Source organism: Anneissia japonica, unplaced genomic scaffold (genome assembly GCF_011630105.1).
Source record: "Anneissia japonica isolate Jap-2015-1 unplaced genomic scaffold, ASM1163010v1 scaffold287834_len5846547_cov211, whole genome shotgun sequence".
NCBI lineage: Eukaryota > Metazoa > Echinodermata > Crinoidea > Comatulida > Comatulidae > Anneissia > Anneissia japonica.
The window spans coordinates 5,054,715-5,073,998 of record NW_022704992.1 but is presented as its reverse complement, the minus strand read 5'-3'; the positions used below and the strand labels follow the sequence as shown (position 1 = coordinate 5,073,998).

Below are 19,284 nucleotides of genomic sequence, written 5' to 3'. Positions count from 1 at the left end.
GTATATATATATCATAACTTATAAAATGTTTATAAAACTCCCGCCAAGATTTAAAACAATCTATTGCTTAACTTCAGTCAAAGTTCAGATGTCTGACATTTCTTCCATGTTGCTGTAACGGGAATCCAACAGACCGCTAACTAGAGGACGGCGATCTAGGAGACTGTTATGATACACTGCACATGTGTCAGGCATTCCATTTTCACAGCGGTAACATGTTTCATCTCCATCGTACAATCATGCCTAATTATCAACCTAACTTATGCCATCTAGAATTATTTTCGAAGAAAGTTAAGACCGCGTGCAATCCGCCCCAGGTGTTCCACTTGAAGATTGAGTTTTCTTTTGCTTCAACCTCTGTCTTGTCTCTGCTGTTTCTTCATTGCGCCATCTGTTCTTGCTTTGTATTATTATTGAGAGTGATACATTGTATTGTTTTTGAGCAACAGTATAGTATCTTGATGTATACTGAGACGTGGAGCCTTGTAGCACAAACGTAGTCTTGATGGTTGTTACACAAGACTGAGAGACACACATTCTCAGTTAGTTTTAAAGAACATGTTAATAAAAAGGAACTATATTCCAATTATTCTTGCATGTCACTGTAGTAAGAGAAAATGATTTAAAAGATAGGCCTATTGGTACATGGTCAACTTAAAAGAGGAAGGCCATGCTTGACATATCTGGATTAACTAGAAAGAGATACTAATTTACCAAGATATGCAGTGTTCCCATACTTGATGTACTGAGATAAGCTAAAGGCAGTTGCAAAAATTATTGATTGATAATTTATTTATATTGTATTGAAAATACATTGCTTTTGCTTTCATGTAACTGTGTGCAGCCGACACATATTGGGCCTACAATACTTCCGCAGTTCACCTGACGAAAGCAGGTCAACTCGTAACAAAGCCAACTTGGCCCCAGTAGTGCAGTGCATAATAATAACAACAACAACAACAATAATAATAATAATAACAACAATAATAATAATAATAATAATAATAATAATAATAATAATAATAATAATAATAATAATAATAATAATAATAATAATAATAATATAATAATAATAATAATAATAACGAATAATAATAATGATAATAAAATAATAATAATACTAATGCTTGGTAGCATATAGTTATGACCAAACTTTTAGTGTAATGAAATTAAGTTGATTTATTTAGTGATACAGTAAAAGTAACTGTAAAATAAATAATAATAAGTTTCTAAAAGCCTAAGAGATTTATGATTATGGAAGAACACAATAACATCAATTTAAAGTTGGATAAAACCCCAAATTTTCATGTCCTATCGAACTAGAAGGTGAATAATCAGATTTACCTAATAAACAAATGGACTAACCAACGCGTGCGCAGCTTAGTTTTTTTCTGCCTGTGACTGGTGATACGGACTGCATGTAGTGTGTGTTTTCTAGCTAGACCGTTGTGTAATAGATGTCCGTGCAGTAATAGAAGACTTTACTGATCTCGTGAGTTTTTCTGTTGTGTGTGGTGTTGATTCACCGTTAAAAATTCGTAATAATAAAAATACATTTTGGTGTAGCATGTTCTGACATTATCATCTAAATACAGCCGACAAGTCATAAATATGGTAAGATATGCATTGTTTAACAATGGTATGGGCCTAATAGTAATAACACTTCTTCCATAACATAGGCTAGGCCCTAGACCAGGACGGTAGTTAGGGTAGGAAGGAGTATGATGATGGGCAGTCTATCTATTGTTGTTCCACCGGTCCTCCAAGTACCAGGTGGGACTTGTCCGCCTTGCCGCCTAGCCCGCTGTGACACCAGGGAGGTATACAAATAAGGAAACTACCTAACTTGGTTAAGGACTACTGACTGTTGATGTAGATTAAGGGTTGGTACCATAGGCCTATGCCTACCAACCATAGGGAAAATTCTTTGAGTTTTAATGATTAACAAACGAGTCAATAATTTTGGCGAAAGGACACTGTTTGGTTGGGTTGGATAATGGAGAGATAATTATGGTTGAAACGTCATGGGTTTAGGCCAAGTCGCCAGTATCTGGTCACTGGCATAAACCAACTTGGCCCCAATTTAAAGCAAAAGAAGTACAATAAAATACGGATTTAATCAGGTACATTTAATTCAAACTGGCTACATACAGTTTTTTTTTTTTTTTTTCATTGCACGACGGAAAAGTAAACGGTAGGCCTACTGTTATTTTAGGCTATCTCCTCCAGCAGGGTTTTTATTTTTATTTATTTTTTATTTTTTTCAATAAATCTAGCACTTTGGAATTAAACAGGTGCACTACTGTTATTTCTGGTAAATCTTTTTTTGGTAAACTCTTCATTTCAGATTAGCAACACCCAATATGTTTTCCTATGAATGAGCACCTTGCAAAAAACTAACAATAAAAGTCAACACAGGGACCACCCAACTATTTTAACCTGCTGTCTTGAATAAATCAATCGTATAGGGGCAGTCATTTTGTCAGTGCGCTAATAAAAAGTGATGAAACTAATGAATTTTGTATGCATGTCTAAATATTGTTTTGAGAATGTTAAACTAATAAATATTTTGGAAATTATAAAAGAAAAGGATTATATGTTATGATAGATTCAACAGATTCGAATACAATTGTGTAAATTTTCAATTCAATTGAATTCTGCCCTCGGATATAACTATTCATTTATTTAGGGCTAAGTTTGTTGCCTGGGCCGAAATGTAGTCTGGGCCGAGTTGGTTTTGGTCCGAGTTGGCTTTAGTCCGAGTTGGTTTTGGACCGAAGTGTCGTCTGGGCCAAGTTGGTTTGGTCAGAGTTGGTTTGGTCCGAATTGGTTTGGGCCGATTTTGTTTTGGGCCAAAGTGACCAGCATTTGGCCTAGGCCCAACTATTATTTTAGCATAGCGGGATAGGCCCTGCCTGGTTTTCATCTAGCCTATACAAATAATTTTAAACATTTTATTAAGATAGGGACGTTATATTTACCAATTAAATACCAGAAAAACAACAAATTGTCTTTTGCTGCTGAAAAATAAATTACTGGTTGTTGACTAAAACAGTGCAAATGTACTTTGGGTAGAGTCTCTTTATTTAAAATTCTGGAAAATGCTACTTTAATAAACAAAATGTCTTTGTCTTTGAAATATTTTTGATGTGGATATTGGTGCTTTGCACTTCCACTTTTGAAATTCACTTGCACAAAAATATATATTTTGCTATCAAACTAAAGCTTTTGTGATTTTAATTTCCAATTGATCTAAAAGGCACAGTTTACACAGTACCATCTTAACGATGCTTCCATCTCATGTCTTTAATGACCATTAACTTTTGAGCACTGTTGGACTTATTGGACCTACCACTGTTGAAATATCTACAAAAATTCATGTCTAAATATTTATTCTACTAAAAAAATTCTCAATTTTTCTTGCTTCCATTAATTAACCTAAAGCACGCATATGTAAACATTGAATACACCTTAAGTAATAATATATTTATAGTTACAGAGATGTAACTGTTTACATTCTAAAAAATGTCTCTCCATAACAATACGGTGGAATGCCTCAAGTATCCTAATGTTGTTTTTCGTTTACATTTTTCTTTTATCTTATTGTCGCTGAACATAGAAAACAACCCTCCAAAAATGATAGATGAACCTATTTTGGGTCATCGTGTTTTACACACTGAGAATTTTTTACCTTAATGACCTCCTAATCATGTAAACTTTACATTTTCTTTCAAGGATATTGCAACAGGGCAACTGTATGTTGATAACTTGAATGTCAATGACCAACATCAATTGTTATTCAACATTCGGTGAGTGCTTCAATTTATGTAAAATATGTAAATTTATCATTGTAATATCAGCTTGAATTTCTCCCTGTATACAAAACGCTGTTAAATGTTAATAACAACTTGTATGTTGTCATCTTCCACAGGCAAGTTAAAAATCTAGTGATTGGCAGCAACAAGCAGAAAACCATGATAATGCTTTGTGGTGCTGTTCCAAGGTAAGTGTTCCTCCTGCAAAACATTGTTGTAAAGCCTTAGGTGGCTTTTAATAGGGAATTGATTAATAATTAAATACAGTACTGTAGATATATAAACTAATTTTCATATTATTTTTATGTAATATATAAAAATAATTAAAACTATGTTTGTATAACCGTAGCACTTTCAACCACCGGTTCTCAAACTTTTATGTAGACGACCCAAACAAACGTCCAGGTAATTCGCCGTGACCCACTTTCCAGCCCTAGGACATTAAAAAAAGTCTCAAAACCGGGTACACAGAATTGAACTAAAAATCTATAAATGTCAATTAAAAGGCAATCCTAGACTCATGTCCCTTTAATATATTTGGCAACCCCAATTATGGGTCGTGACCCATAATTTGAGAAGCACTGATTTAAACAGTTGGAAGGTTGTCTCAAATTGGATGGATAATGTAAAATCATAATGAACAACGTGAAATGTGCAACATTATCACCTACTTCTGCTTTTTTCATTGAGGATTTTACTGATTCTGCACAAATGCATTCAGTGTTAAAGAAGATCAATACATACAACATACATAGTTAAACAGGAAGAACATTAATATTTAAGTATTATAAACTGACTTAGTTTTTTTTTTTATTTAGCAGAGACAGTTGATGAGAGCTCACATAATTTCAATCTCCATGATGGACATTTTTTTCTATTTTTGTAATGTCATAACATTATATTATTATCAATGGTAGATCAGCCTACCATAACAAATCTATATTAAATGATCTATGTAAATTAAATGTAGTAGTTAATAATATATAAAAAATAGTTTAATGAATGGCAGATCAGCCTGCACAACGAACTTGCTGTACTACTGCAAAATAATATTTGTTGGTAAAGGTAAAATCAATTTGTGGCAAGGCTATACTTTAACAGTGATTTTTTTTTCTATAAACTATTTGCTTAGAAATTATTGATGAATACCATTTATTTGGGTTTTTTCCCTTTCCATTCTGTCTCATCACAATGCATAGAGATCATATATTACACATTCTGCAAGTCTTTAACAATACCATTACAATGCATGTACAGTACCATATAAACCATATTACAAAAAATAATAGTAGACAACAATTTATACAGGGAGATTTGTCTGAATTTATTATCAACAGGCTTCTACAAGTATTAGACAATGATTCCATGTCTGCCGAGATCCTTGTTGAGTGTGCGGTGGTCCTTGGTAGCTTAGCGCGGGGAGGAGAGGCCAACAGACGAGCACTGGTAGAAGATGGTGCTTTGACTGTGGCCTTAAGAGGTAAGAGGAGTAGATTGTCAACATTGATACTTCAATTTTTTATTGTGATTACATTACTGTAAATTAAATAAAATTAAGGCTCATTTAATATTTTTTCTGTTATTTCTGTGTCTTTTTTCACAAGTTAAAAGTTGTACTAGTTTAAAGAAAACCTAGAAAGTTTAATCATGATAAATAAAAAAAGTATATATATTTCAGTCTTATAATAGCTAGGTAGATAGATAGTTGGTTTTACAAAAAACCAGTAGCTATATGGCACAATACAGGATATTGAAACCATATAAACCCCATAACATTATTAATCATGAACAAAAAAAATATGTCTTTTAACATATCGGTATTTGTTCAACTCAAGGTTCACAAACATTAATTATATTAGGATAGATATGAAAAGATTACAAAGAGAAATGGTATTCATCAGTTCTGTTTGAATTGTGATACAGAAGTGTAGGACTAGAAATGGTTCATGTGATATGGTGACAGTATTTTCTAAACTACAGCTATAGTATATGGATACAAGAGAGCAGAGGAACTGTTTTGATGGACAAGCTCAGGAGGCTCATGTTGCATGTTTTTATGTAGTGTCATTAAAATCAAGCAGTGATCTGGACATATCCATTCCTGCAATACTTCACTTAAGAAAACCCATGGAATATGCTTCCACTCAAAGTGCATGAAACAGCAATGTTGCCATGTATTCTGTTTTCTTCATATCTTTTAATATATACTGATGTCCTTGTTCACTTGTAGGATTGGCACATTCAGATCTGAAGCTTGTGGAGGCATGTCTTAGATTCCTGCGTCTCATCTTCACGAGTCCTGTTGCACCGATCAATGCTTTGTATGAGGTAAATTATTGTCTAATACGGTAGAACCCCCTACTTTGAGACACGTCTATTAAGGGGAACCCCTAGGGGACACTGTTTTTTGCCACGAAGTGAAGGAAATTATATATTTTTAGCACTATGGCTAACCCCTATTCAGAGGACACTTATTTTGTTCCCAAAGGTGTCACCTAAATAGGTGTTCTACTCCATCTCAATTTTAATAATTCATAATTATTTTTATTACTTATAAATTTTATGATTAATTTCAGGACTCAACTATCATACCCCATTTGGTACAGCTTCTTTCGAGATCCTTATCAACACAAGAAAATGTTGCAAGTATCCTAGCCCACTGCTGTAAGGTGAGTTTATAGTATTAGGGAGTGGCATTCTAGTTAAAGTGTTAATTGTTAATGTCTAATGCAGGACAAAAGAGAAAATGTACTTTACCAGGTAGGATACAGTACCTTGTAAATATATATTGTAAGCCAATAAATTGGGTGGGTATATATTTGATAGTTTCATTTTCAAAGATAATTACATTTATAGGTAGCCTACAGTACCTAGGATATTATGCTTAAATTAATGTGATGTTTGAGTTGAACTAACATAAATTTATAGTAGGAAAACTAGGGTTAGGTTTCTCTTTTGGACTGAAAATAGGCTCAGTTGATAATGATTAACTTTTGATATTTTATAATTACAATTCAACATAAGTCTAAAGAAAGTAATCATGTATGTAAAAGCATTTTACTGTATTCGTTTGTAATTTTAGGACTAAATCTAAGTAATCTAATATCTTGAGTATGTGACTGAATGTTTTCCATTATAAGTAGGTATCTATAATTGGAAAAACATGATATGTTTTTACTGAATGCTGATAACTAAATACTTTGTTTGTCCAAAAGTTAATTTGTTGCATTGACAAAGCTTTAACAAAAAATAGAAGAAAATACATGCAACAGGCACATTAAAACATAAATACAGTTATTCTAAGGTATTGTTATTGCATCATAATTAAAGAGTTGACCTTGGCATTTATACATTACATATTAAGGGATTATTTTTTAATATTTTGATAAAATGTGAATTGAATGTAATAATAGTGATAGAATTGAAATGTAAAATATACAGATTAGTACAACACTTGTACAACTTTAAATTAACATTATCATAGCTTTCCTGGAACTTCGTGAAACTTTGAACCTTACTCAAATGCTTTGCGACTAGATGCACACCATTAAGGGAAGATGCTCAGCAAATTCACAGAACTAACTGATATTTTCACTGAACCCCCTATGATGCTGTTTCCATATTACAGTACTTTGTATATCAGTTTGTCAGAAACACTCATTTTAAGTCAAATCATAGTCAAAAATCCCAATTCTATTTCAAAGGAAGGAAACAGTTTAAAAAAATTAATGGTTGGAGATAAATCTGGTTTGTGGACACATCCGAAAACCAGTATTGCTTTAGTGGGACATCCTAATTAAATATCAATCAATTTCATGCAGAACTATATTTTTTATCGTTTCTTCTAGTAGGGAAATTAATAACTATTGAATCTCACAAGGACATTTTCAGTAGATTTAATGTCCAGTTACTATTTGTTATATTCTTAATTAAAAAAATTTAATTTAAAATGTTTAATTATTTTTCCGTTTTTTCCTTTATAGACATATGATCATCAACTGATTTTACTGCAACATGGATCTGTTCGTGCACTGTCTCCCCTTTTATTAAGCAACGTACCAAAGGTTGGAATACTCATTTTCATCATATTTATTGCTTCACTTGTTTGTTCATCTGATTATATATATTCATTTAATTATATTATCAGTAATACGCAATAAAAAGAAAATTGACATTTTTACTTTATAGTTAGAAATTGCACACTCTAACATTGATGAATACAGTATTGTGTTCTTTTTATTTATCATTACTTAAATTATGCTATGTATAATTTTACCATTATCATATATATATTGTATACTTGTAACCATATTACTCATTCAAATTCTTGTTTCTTATGTAAATTGTTCAGGTTCAATTACCAGCTCTTTGTTGTTTTGCTGCCATGTGTTATGAAAACCAACAAGTTTCATCAGCAGTGGCATCAGGTATCTACATTATCTACATTAATTAGATTTATATATGTTTAACTTTGAACTTTGACATGATGCATTGTTTGGTTAGGTGGGGTATACAGGTCACTAGGACCTTAGTAGAGTAATGCCCCCAAATTGCATAGTCCCTTTAGTCATACTCATTATTTTTTGTTTTGATTGTATTCATACTATAGTTTTTTTTTTGGGGGGGGGCATGTGGGAGTTGTAATAGCCCATGGTGGCTCACACACAGATAAGATTAAAACTAGCATAAAATATTATAGATGTTTTCAAAAAAAGTATTTTATGTAAAAAAATATATTTTATAAATTGTATAGAAAAAGTAATAAGCCTAAGTAATAATGTCTTTATATTTATACTCACATATATCCATCTCAGAGAGCTGCTCTAAGTACATTTTCAACTTGCAAAATGCAGATTTTACTGAATTTATAAAATTTGAAATATTTCTTCTAAATGTATTTTATATAAAGAAACTGAAAAAACAGACCAATTATGCAAACAAGCAAATTTCAAAAACTCGGGGGTCGTGTCCATCCACCATTCATGATACTTGTAACATTATAATAAATTTAACTGAAAAGTCTGAATGAGTCTGTACAGTGACTGATTTTTCCTCTTGTTTTTTATATCTACAGCTTCATATAATGGGGAACCTCTATACCATCATTTCAGCTGTCTTCTCGCAAGGAATAAGCCAGTGAAAATGCAGCTTGCTGCTGCTAAGTGGTAAGCAGCAACTTTACATTTATTGGAATGTGATTTGTATGTGGATAATCCAAGCCTATATGCAAGGGATGGGGATGAATGTGGATGAATGTTTCTGTCTTGTATGCAAGGGATACTGTATGTATTAATGAGGATGAATTGTCCAGGCTGTAAGCAAGTGATAGATTTTAGTGGAAATGAATGGTCCAGGCCTGTATGCAAGGGATAGATATTAGTGAAGATGAATGGTTCAGGCCTATATGCAAGGGATGGGGATTAGTGAAGATGAATGGTTTAGGCCTGTATGCAAGGTATTGGGTTTACAGGGGATGAATGATCCAGGCCTGTATGCCAGGAATAGGGATTAATGGGGATGAATGGCCCATGCCTATATGCAAGGGATAGATAACAGTCGGGATGAATGGTCCAGACATGTATGCAAGGGATGGGGATTAGTGAAGATGAATGGTTCAGGCCTGTATGCAAGGTATGGGGATTAAAGTGAATGAATAATTCAGGCCTGTATGCAAGCGATAATTATTAGTGGGGATGAATGGCCCTGGCCTGTATTGCAAAGATTGGGAATTTTGCAGGGTAGATATCATTTAATAGTGCTATGCTGAGACCCAATATTTATTGCTCTCATTATTATTTGATAGTATGGCCAGAACCTAAATTTAGAAAGACTTAGTTTATGCAGAGCGCAAGTGTTTATATTAGGACATTGGCATCATCAGGTTTGAATTAAACATCAATTCTGTTTACAGTAAGTTGTATAAATAGAGATTGAAATTAGTGGAGGCATCTAGCCATATGTCCCACCAGAGGACAATGTTATTAAGTAAAGCAAGTTGTATAAATAATGAATGATATTGTAAATTCATTTTCAGTTTGAGTTATATTCGTCGAGTTGGAGCTCTCAGACCTGACACAGACATCATACCAATGAGGGTAAGTAAGCTCCGGTTTTTTTAAACATCAGAAGAATATTCATTGTTGGTTTTGATGTATGTGTAAAGCTAAGAATCTATTTGTCCGGTTGCAGTTCCGGCTCTGTTTGCATTTACAGTTTTTAAAGGCCTTTTTGCATGGATTCACCACACTCTACGGTGAGTCAGAACGGATGAATTGCTTCATGGAGCGATTAAAATAAGCGTATGCGGTCACGGAGACGCAACGCAAACGCAACCTACTAATGGAATCACTCTTGTTTAAAACAGTTATATTGCTTAAACCGCAGCAACCGTAACCGGACAAATGGATTCCTAGCTTAAAACTTTGCCTCTAATCAAGATATTGGTATTCTTGAGTCTCCAGAAAAAGTATATGTTTTGAATATTTGGAGGTTGTATTACCAAAGCCTATTGAAATAGTAATGATTACATATTATGTTGTTTGGACCTTACATGGTGTGTACTCACGTAAGGGACCACTTTCCCTGGACCCGTGGATGGTCGCTTACGAAAGGTTCAACTGTATTATTAATAATACACAACACATTCTACATGATATTTTATGCAGTTACTTATGATTATTTGTTGGAGACTACTGGGGATCCATCCAGTGAAACATTGTCATTTAAAGCCATTGATGTTTTCTATAACCAATCGTTGTGGGTTGGGAAGTTCTAGTATTTTTTTAACCTTTGTGCCAATTGATAATCAAATTATTCATCTCATAATTTTTATCTTCCTAGGCTCTGCCCACTTTGGTTCGGATGTGCAAGAAAGACATGTCAATCGAGGAGCGTGTTGATGGTGCAGAGACACTAGCCTATCTGATTGAGGAAGATCTCGACCTGCAGTGGACGGCCAGTTTCACCGATCATCTTATCACAACTTTAGCAACATACTTGAAGATCACAGAGGATCAGTGCACAAAAAGTGTATGGCAACTTTTCATTTATTTATTTATTTATTTTTATTTAGTTATTTATTTTTTATTTATTTATTTTATTTATTTATTTAGTTTTATTTATTTAATTTTATTTATTTATTTATTTATTAATGTTAACCGTAAAATCAAAGCTGATATCAATAGAAAAAAATGGGCTCCTGATAAGAGCATCAGTATACCTCAGAAACTACAGTAGGTCAAAGTTACTCTAAACGTAGTCCATTATCGCACAAGATGCTATCAGCCATTGGTCATCTGTCAAAACATAGGAACAATTACCAGCTCCCTGATAGAACTACATTCACACTGTACTTGTCAATGAAATGAACTGAAAATAAACTTAACACATTCCATTTCACAGAAACATTCAATGTATCTTAAAACATTCCATTTTACAGAAAAATTCCATAACCACAGCATAGAGTATGTCTGCGTAAGTGCAGTATACTAACAATACAAGCATCAAATCTCCTTTAAAGAAAGCCATACAAAAACATTTTGTTTATTTATTTCAGTGTTGGTGTTTATACTTTAAATTTTGTTCATTCAGTACCTTGCTTAGTTTTATGTTTATTGTTTTTTTAGAATATTGATGTCACAGAGGTTTCTAATTTGAAGCAAGCTGCATTCAGAGTGTTCGCATCACTTGGTGCAAACGATGAAGACATCAGAAAAAAAGTAAGTAAATAAAATTAGCAGTCGTATTAGTAAGATACAAGAGTTAAATAATGTATACAGACAGACCATATCTTCTTCATTCCAAACACTAACCTATTAACATAATAAAGCTATCAAAACCTTGTGCTTTTGATAAGAAAATGTAAAGTTTTAACAGCAGACCATATACATAACAACTGTTGTTTAGCGTTGGACTGTGAATATTTTAATATATATATGAGTGATGAAGTTCATATGAAATAATCATTTGATGCATTGATCATCAGAATCAATGTGGATATCTTAGAGGGACTCACAAACCTTAACAGGTTTCCAGTCTAAATGCCAAGGTAACAATAAATCAAGGTAAACACTCCTGTGTGACTACTTATAGCTTCTTCCTTTGTTGTACATTGTCTGCATTAATGTACCCAGAGATATAATGCATATTGAACATTTTTTTTATTGTTATAGCACTTTAAATAATCATAGCTGGCTCACTGGTTGACAGGAATGAGGAAACTTGTAAGGAGTACCCTGGCCAGGGTTCCTGTGTAAACAACTATTTTAGGGGCCTAGACAAATAGCAGTTAATTTAAATAATATAATGTCATCTAAAATAGTCCTAAGTTGCTTGGTTTTAGAAGAAATACAATTTTTTTTAAATATAAAATTGAAAGTTCTATATTAATTATCATTATTTTTTTAATAGATTATTGAGACAGAGAATTTAATGTCACAAATTGAACTCTGTTTGGCTGACCATAACACCAAAGTACAATTGGCTGCAGTCAGGTGAGATGATCTAAAGTTTTTAACTTCAATGCATTCATAGGTATTTTATTGCATCACATCATTAACAAAAGAGAATTAAGATATAAAGCTAAGGATTAAGACCTTAGGCAAAATATGTTTTAGATCTTATTAGAAGATCCTTTTTGTTTGTGGCGACTGAACTGTTATTTTTCTTTTCTGCATATATAATGAGAAGTTCATTTGTGTTATGTTATTGAGTTCAGAAACAGTGATAAATAATAATAATTCAATCTCATGTAATTTTTGGTCATCAATTGGCTCAACGCTTACAAAATACAAGAACTTCCCAACCGTAAAAAGATTGGTTATAGAAAACATCAATGGTCTCAAATGACTGTATTCAAGTAATATTTTTCTGGAATCACAACTATTTGTATGTGCATAAAATATCCTTTTGATTTGCTAGGTGTTTGCATAGTTTATCACGGTCTGTGCAGCAGCTCAGGACAAGTTTTAAAGATCATGAAGTATGGAAACCGCTAATGGAGGTAAAAAAAAAAAACATTTTATTTACTCAATTTATATCTTAGATTAGTTTAAATATATAGTTTGCTTTGAGCTATTGTAATAATATAAACAATAAATTTAATGGCGGTAAAAACACATTTTATTTTCTTAATATGATTCTTAAATTAGTTGGAATATACAGTGTGCTTTGAGCTATAATTATGATACAGGTGAAGTCTGGAACCATTAATGGAGTTAAAAAAATTACATTTAATTTGCTCAATTTATTTCTTAAATTAATTTAAATATATAGTTTGCTTTGAGCTATAAAATAGTAATATAAACAATAAATTTAATGGAGATAAAAAAAACCATTTTATTTACGTGATTTGTTTCTTAAATTAGTTGGAATATACAGTGTGCTTTGAGTATAATTATCATACTTCATTAATTTTAGCTATAAAATTTAAGAATAAAATATTTAAGTTATTATTAGCATTCAATTGAATATTTCAATGAGAGGATTTCCAACTAATAGATGTATTATTTACATTGTTCCATCATTTGTTAAGACTCATAATACTGGCTAGCAGACAGCTTAAGGATTTCTATTTTTTTTTACTTCTATTTCAAAACTGACATTGTTTATATGTACGCTAACTATGCTTGTAGTAAAGGCCATACATTCAGCAAATGACTATATATATATATATATATATATATATATATATATATATACAAATTGAATTAATTTATTAACCCCACTAAAAACATATAACCAGCATTTTTAAGATTGTCTGTCAAACCCTGTTTTTATTTAAAGGTAAGTAAAAACCAAAATATATTAGACATTCATTTGAATAGTCTATTATCAAATTATTAAAACAATTTCCATTTGTCTTTGTCACCTTTTTGCAGTTGCTCAGCTCATCTGGTAATGCTGATTTGCTGGTGGTTGCATCCTCCACTCTGTGCAATCTGCTTCTGGAATTTTCACCAAGCAAAGAGGTTTGTATACAATCTCCTTATAATATTGAATATATCTTTAGAAGCTCGAGTACTTTTTTGTTGTTTTATTAGGTTTCTATTGCTAAAAAAGAAATTAATAGTTCCAATTCATGTTTTGCTGCTTATATGATTTTTCATAATTCACTTTATTGCAATTGTAAAACAGATTGGATAATACAAAATACTCTAATAGGAATGGAATATAAAACAAACAAAAAACCAACAGGCAGAAATTTCCTAAAGTGAAAAATCATAAAACACAACATGAATTAATGATATCACTATCACATATAATCAATCTTTTTTGTTAAAGTGCATTGAATGTTGGGATTATGCTGAATGTTGTATGTTGTATTATAATTATTTACTGTTTATATTTTTTCTGATATTTTGATCATTGAATATATAAATGAAATGAATGTTTTTCTTAGAAAAAAAAACATATAATCAATTTTAGTACTTACATAACATTTTCACATATACAATAAAGGGCTTAAAACATTATTTATCCCCTGATACTCAGATCCACAAATCAGCAAACATGCACAACAAATCAGCAAACATGCACAACGTACAACCTCCTCCGCTTCATGGGGAATGTTCCTAGTTGTTGCATGCAGTGTATCGTACACACCACATACATTCAATATAGAGCATTCACATCATTCCAGTTACCCTTCTATGCACCTGGGTGAATTGAGAGACAAACACAGATTAGTTGCCTTGCTCAAGGACACAAGTGAACTGCACACCGATGTATCAAACCCCCGACCTTAAGATTGGCACTCCAAATCTATAACAACTGCTGTGCCAAATTTATTTAGTAAACATTTTTTCAGGCACAAATAACAATGAAAATTGAAAATCAAAATCTCAGGCCTGATGGATTGCCTAAATAGCCGAAACTTATCAACTGGTTCTGCAAACTGTATTTCAATTAAATAAGAGAAGAGCAAAATACATACAAATAGAAATTAAATCCTACAAACAAAAATAATATTATTATAACCTTACCTCCTTCAGAAAATTGTAGAAGCTGGCGCTGTTGACCTGCTGTGCAGACTGACAGAAGAACTGAATCCAGCCCTGAGACTGAATGGTGTGTGGGGGCTAATGGTAAGCATACACAATACTTCCTAAACAGAAAATGATTTAAATTTGATTTTGTATTTGATAAAGAAAAGATTTGTATCATTCCAAATTTGTACCTCATAACTGCCTAAAATAGCAGATCAAGGAACTGAATTGTAAAACATAGTAAAGTACTTTCAAATTATAAGAAGTAGAGTATTTTGATACACATAAATTGTATTTCTTTTCATTAAACAAGAGGGTGTTGTGTATTATCAGTTACGTCCCTTGAAATTGGGTATACATTTGATCTTCAAAATAAACTTTGATTTCTAATAAAATAAAGATAACTTTCAAAAATTAAATTTTCATTTTGTACATTTAAATAGTTTTCACTTTTGATATTTTAATGTCAAATTTTATGTAGTTTCCATTTGGTTTTCCTGCTGTAAAATGACATTTTAAATAAAATAGGAAATACAAATGCAATTTTATTTTTGTATATTTTTTTTCCAGAATATGGCATTCCAATCCAGGCAAGAAATTAAGAATCAGATTCTATTGAAGCTTGGCAATGCCCAACTGTTTAAGCTTCTGTCAGATTCAAATGTTGATATCATCATGAAAACACTTGGCTTGCTCAGGAATTTACTATCCACAAAACCAGTAAGTGTGTCCTATTTCAAATATTACCATTCATATATGAGTTGTGGCAAAATGGCTAAGTTGTAGCAAAAATTGAAATTCAAGCTATGGATATTTTCAGATACCTGAGTATGTGATCTTTAAAATGAGGGTCATTCATTCAAATTGGACATTTCAAGCCTAAGTTATTGGAAAGTGAAAGTATAGTACTCTTAGAGTCAAGATAAACATGATTTTGAGTAATTGCCTTTCAAAGTTATTTGTGCATACATTGTTTAATAGAATGAACTATCAAAATAATGTTAAATAAACAATTTGTTAACCACTTCCAGAACTAATACTTCGGGATATGATTAATAAGACATTAAACTTTTGATCTGTAGTGAAAAACAAGTTTGGAATTTTAGGCAATTTTTTGAGCTCCCATATTTTATAGCTCATTTACTCAATACTGGACTGTGTGACAACTTAACCATTTCGCCACAACATGCCTCATATTACTTAATTTGAGATACCCCTTTTCACAGGATCTATGCAATAATGAACTATACTCAACTTTTCTACTACTGTATATTATTAATTTTACATGTGTAATCATATTATAGAATATCATCATGTATTCAGAGTTCATTAATAATGTTCGTCAACTTATCTGTGGGCCATAAATATGTGCTTGAATTAATAAACCGTTTTGGGCTGTATTTCGCTATAGCAGTTCTGAGTACCGCATGCAGTTTCCAAAAAAACAAATTTCAATACTCCTTCGAAACTAGCGGATGATCGATACGCACAATGCAAAATTTCATCAGGTTATCCACAGATATAATGGAGTTATAATCGCAGGCACGAGGCCACAATAGTTGTAATGTTTATAGCTTAGTGTAGGTTAACATAATCATTGCCTATCTATAACATCTACTGATATGGTACTTTTACATTAGTTCTCAGCTTGTCGAATGACGGTCATAGACCGTTTTGACCCAAGGCTGAATCTTTACAGCATTGAATGACCACTCACCTCACTGAGAGTCGGGTTTCTTAACTGCGAGCAATTTACATATCAATGGTGCATGACACTTGTACATATGAACAATGTTATAAAATACAATAGCACTTAATTTGGCATAACCTCAGACTTCACATGACAAGTTTTTTGTCAAAGAGAATTTGATAGTCTGGACATAGCTATATAATTGACTCAATGTCCTTTTTTGCATAATGAACCTGATGTTTCTGGTCTTACAGTTGGGTTGGGTCTGAGCATTCTGAGTAGGTCATCATTGTAAACAATCCGTTGCATGACGGGTCATCACGTGTCATTCTCATAGTGTGCATCTTTTTCCGATTCCACTAATACTGATGAAAATGTTGACAACATACATTTATTTGTGCATTGAAACTTGTTTGATTTGACTTTGGAATTATTTTTCAGGATATTGATGTAATTATGGAAGTGCATGGGCAGGACATAATAGCAGCGGTAACTGTGATCCTGGAAGAAGACCATCCGCCTGGAGTGAAAGAGCAGGTTGGTTAAAATTTGCTTCATTTGAACTCTGTTCTCTTTCTATTACTTCAATGCAGATTCAAGGTTAAAGTTCATGATAGTAACTGTGGTATGGAGATACACCATTAGTGATAAAAATATAAAAATATATTAACTTTACCTTTAAGATCCAGGCCACACCTCAAGCGCTTTGAGATTGTTCAGTGTAAAGCGCTATATAAATCTAACTACATTGCATTATATTTATCACCAGTGGAGGTGTATCTTAATACCACAATTACTATTATGTGATTTTATGATATTCATTACATATTATGCAATACCTTAAGAAACAACATGTCCTAATGGGAAATTCCAAGTGTGTATATCAATTGGCCTCATAGCTCTGTTGATAGAGCATCCGAATGGTAATCGGAAGGTCTTGGGCTAAAACCCTGATAAGGACAATGCATTTTTCCTCAAAAATTTATTATCATCACCTATATTTTTATCATGAGTGGAGGGGTATGTCCATACCACAGTTACTTTCATGTGCCTCTATATATGAATTGTGTTTGGATTGTTTTTTTTTTGAGCATTTGAGTATATATTTTATATTTCAGACATTGTGTATCCTAGCAAATATTGCTGATGGTGTAACAGCCAAAAATTTCATCATGTCCAATGAAGACATTTTAAAGAAAATCACTAATTATATGGTGAGTTTAGTAAGCAGCAGTTTATCAAAACTGAATGTCCAACCGTCAATGCAACACATACCCACAGAATATAAAAGTAGAATGTAAAAATGCAATGATTATGCAGTCGGATCAAAATTGCAGTTAGGGGCACAAATCAAAGCAATGTGTGCCCTCAATGTTTTTAGTTTATTTTGTGTGATCACTTTTCAAACATGTTTGGCTTTAAAATTTCTGAATTTTTAATTATTTTACTGCTTTTATATCAGATGAAAGTTTACTTGTCTGAGCCCCTCTGATCTAGAAAAGTATGGGCTGTCAATATTCAAAAATTATATTTTGAATTGAGAAAATGAAGGGATATGATGTTAAATTGAGTCGTAAATATAAAGGGTTTTCTATGTATGTAGATTTATCTTCACCAAGTATATTTAACATGATGATGATAAAAAGAATAGGCCTAGTAATAAAATTTCAAGGCCTTTATGAATTTTAAATTATTACCCAATGGAGCAATTGCATATGCAACTATTAATTACTTTTCTGTCAGGTAAATACTTTGACTCATGGATATAAAGAGACAGGGAACATGAATAATGTGCTTTAGCTAAGGACAAATGGCAAGCATGGGATTTGTAACCAGAATTCTGTACATAAATTTAAAGACTAAATGGATAATTTCAGCAGGGTGGGGCTATCCTGGAAGCATTATGCTCTTATTCACCATTCACCAAGTCCAAGTTTAGAGTATGACCTTTGCCCTTTTTTTTTGCTAGTGGAAGCTAATGAGCTTTGTTCAGTGGTGTATCTAGGATTCTTAAAATGGGTGGCTGATGGGTGTGTGAATGTTGAAATGGGGTACTCAATGATTAGGTAAGGGGAACTAGCTCGCAAGATAAGCTGATTTGAAGTGATTTTTTAACTATGTGAACATGATTTTGGGGGAGACTGCGGTAGGGAAGGCGAGTATTTTGTTTTTGGTGGGCGTACACACTCACTAGATACGCCACTGGCTTTGTTGTCATGTACAATGAATAATCACTAAACTCTGCCGTTCAAAATTTTCCAGATTTCAAACAACATTATTTTGATTGTAAACACTGAAGATTAATTTATTACCACTATTATCTATTATTTTCAGTTGCATGGGAATGTGAAACTGCAAATTGCAGCCACATTCTGCATTTCAAATCTTGTTTGGAAAGATGAAGAAGGAGCAAAAGAAAGACAAATAAAACTGAAAGACCTGGGAGTACAAAAACTACTGATACAGTTGCGCAACTCTTGCGACCAGACTTTGCTTGAGAAGTAAGTGATATTCAATTATCATTTTTTGTAATAAAATCTGAAAAAAAATTTCTCAAGTTCTTTAAAAGCATTAAAACGCTTATCAAAATTATCAAGTAAAATTATCAATTTTTTTTTCTAAATATTTTATTTTATATCAGTGAAAATCACTTGAAAAATCATTAAAAGATGTATTGAAAAAAAATCATAGAAAGAAAAAAAAATCCTAAAAATCTACTTGTGAAAACAAATGAATATTTGTAGCAAACCTAGGCACTTAGATTCTTTGCATCATGTCATCCCTACTCACCACT

General features: G+C 32.3%; 1 protein-coding gene across 1 annotated transcript; it reads left to right on the top strand.

The window, feature by feature from the left end:
- Window positions 1–1,403: 1,403 nt before the first annotated feature.
- On the top strand, window positions 1,404–18,995 carry LOC117105085 (armadillo repeat-containing protein 8-like). The gene is made up of 20 exons (XM_033246113.1): window positions 1,404–1,614; window positions 3,736–3,809; window positions 3,932–4,003; window positions 5,153–5,295; window positions 6,046–6,143; window positions 6,392–6,484; window positions 7,799–7,879; window positions 8,167–8,242; window positions 8,890–8,980; window positions 9,850–9,910; window positions 10,656–10,844; window positions 11,441–11,533; window positions 12,225–12,307; window positions 12,735–12,816; window positions 13,694–13,783; window positions 14,807–14,899; window positions 15,371–15,520; window positions 16,932–17,027; window positions 17,609–17,704; window positions 18,825–18,995. The coding sequence occupies exons 1-20, from the start codon at window positions 1,612–1,614 to the stop codon at window positions 18,993–18,995; spliced, it is 1,935 nt and encodes a 644-aa protein (XP_033102004.1). The 5' UTR covers window positions 1,404–1,611.
- The last annotated feature ends 289 nt before the right edge of the window (window positions 18,996–19,284 follow it).

What these genes read in the sequence shown, in the direction of transcription:
- LOC117105085 (XM_033246113.1), top strand. An exon ending in CGCCTGGAGTGAAAGAGCAG is followed by an intron (nt 17,028 to 17,608) that starts GTTGGTTAAAAT and finishes TTTATATTTCAG; the next exon opens with ACATTGTGTATCCTAGCAAA. An exon ending in AGAAAATCACTAATTATATG is followed by an intron (nt 17,705 to 18,824) that starts GTGAGTTTAGTA and finishes TATTATTTTCAG; the next exon opens with TTGCATGGGAATGTGAAACT.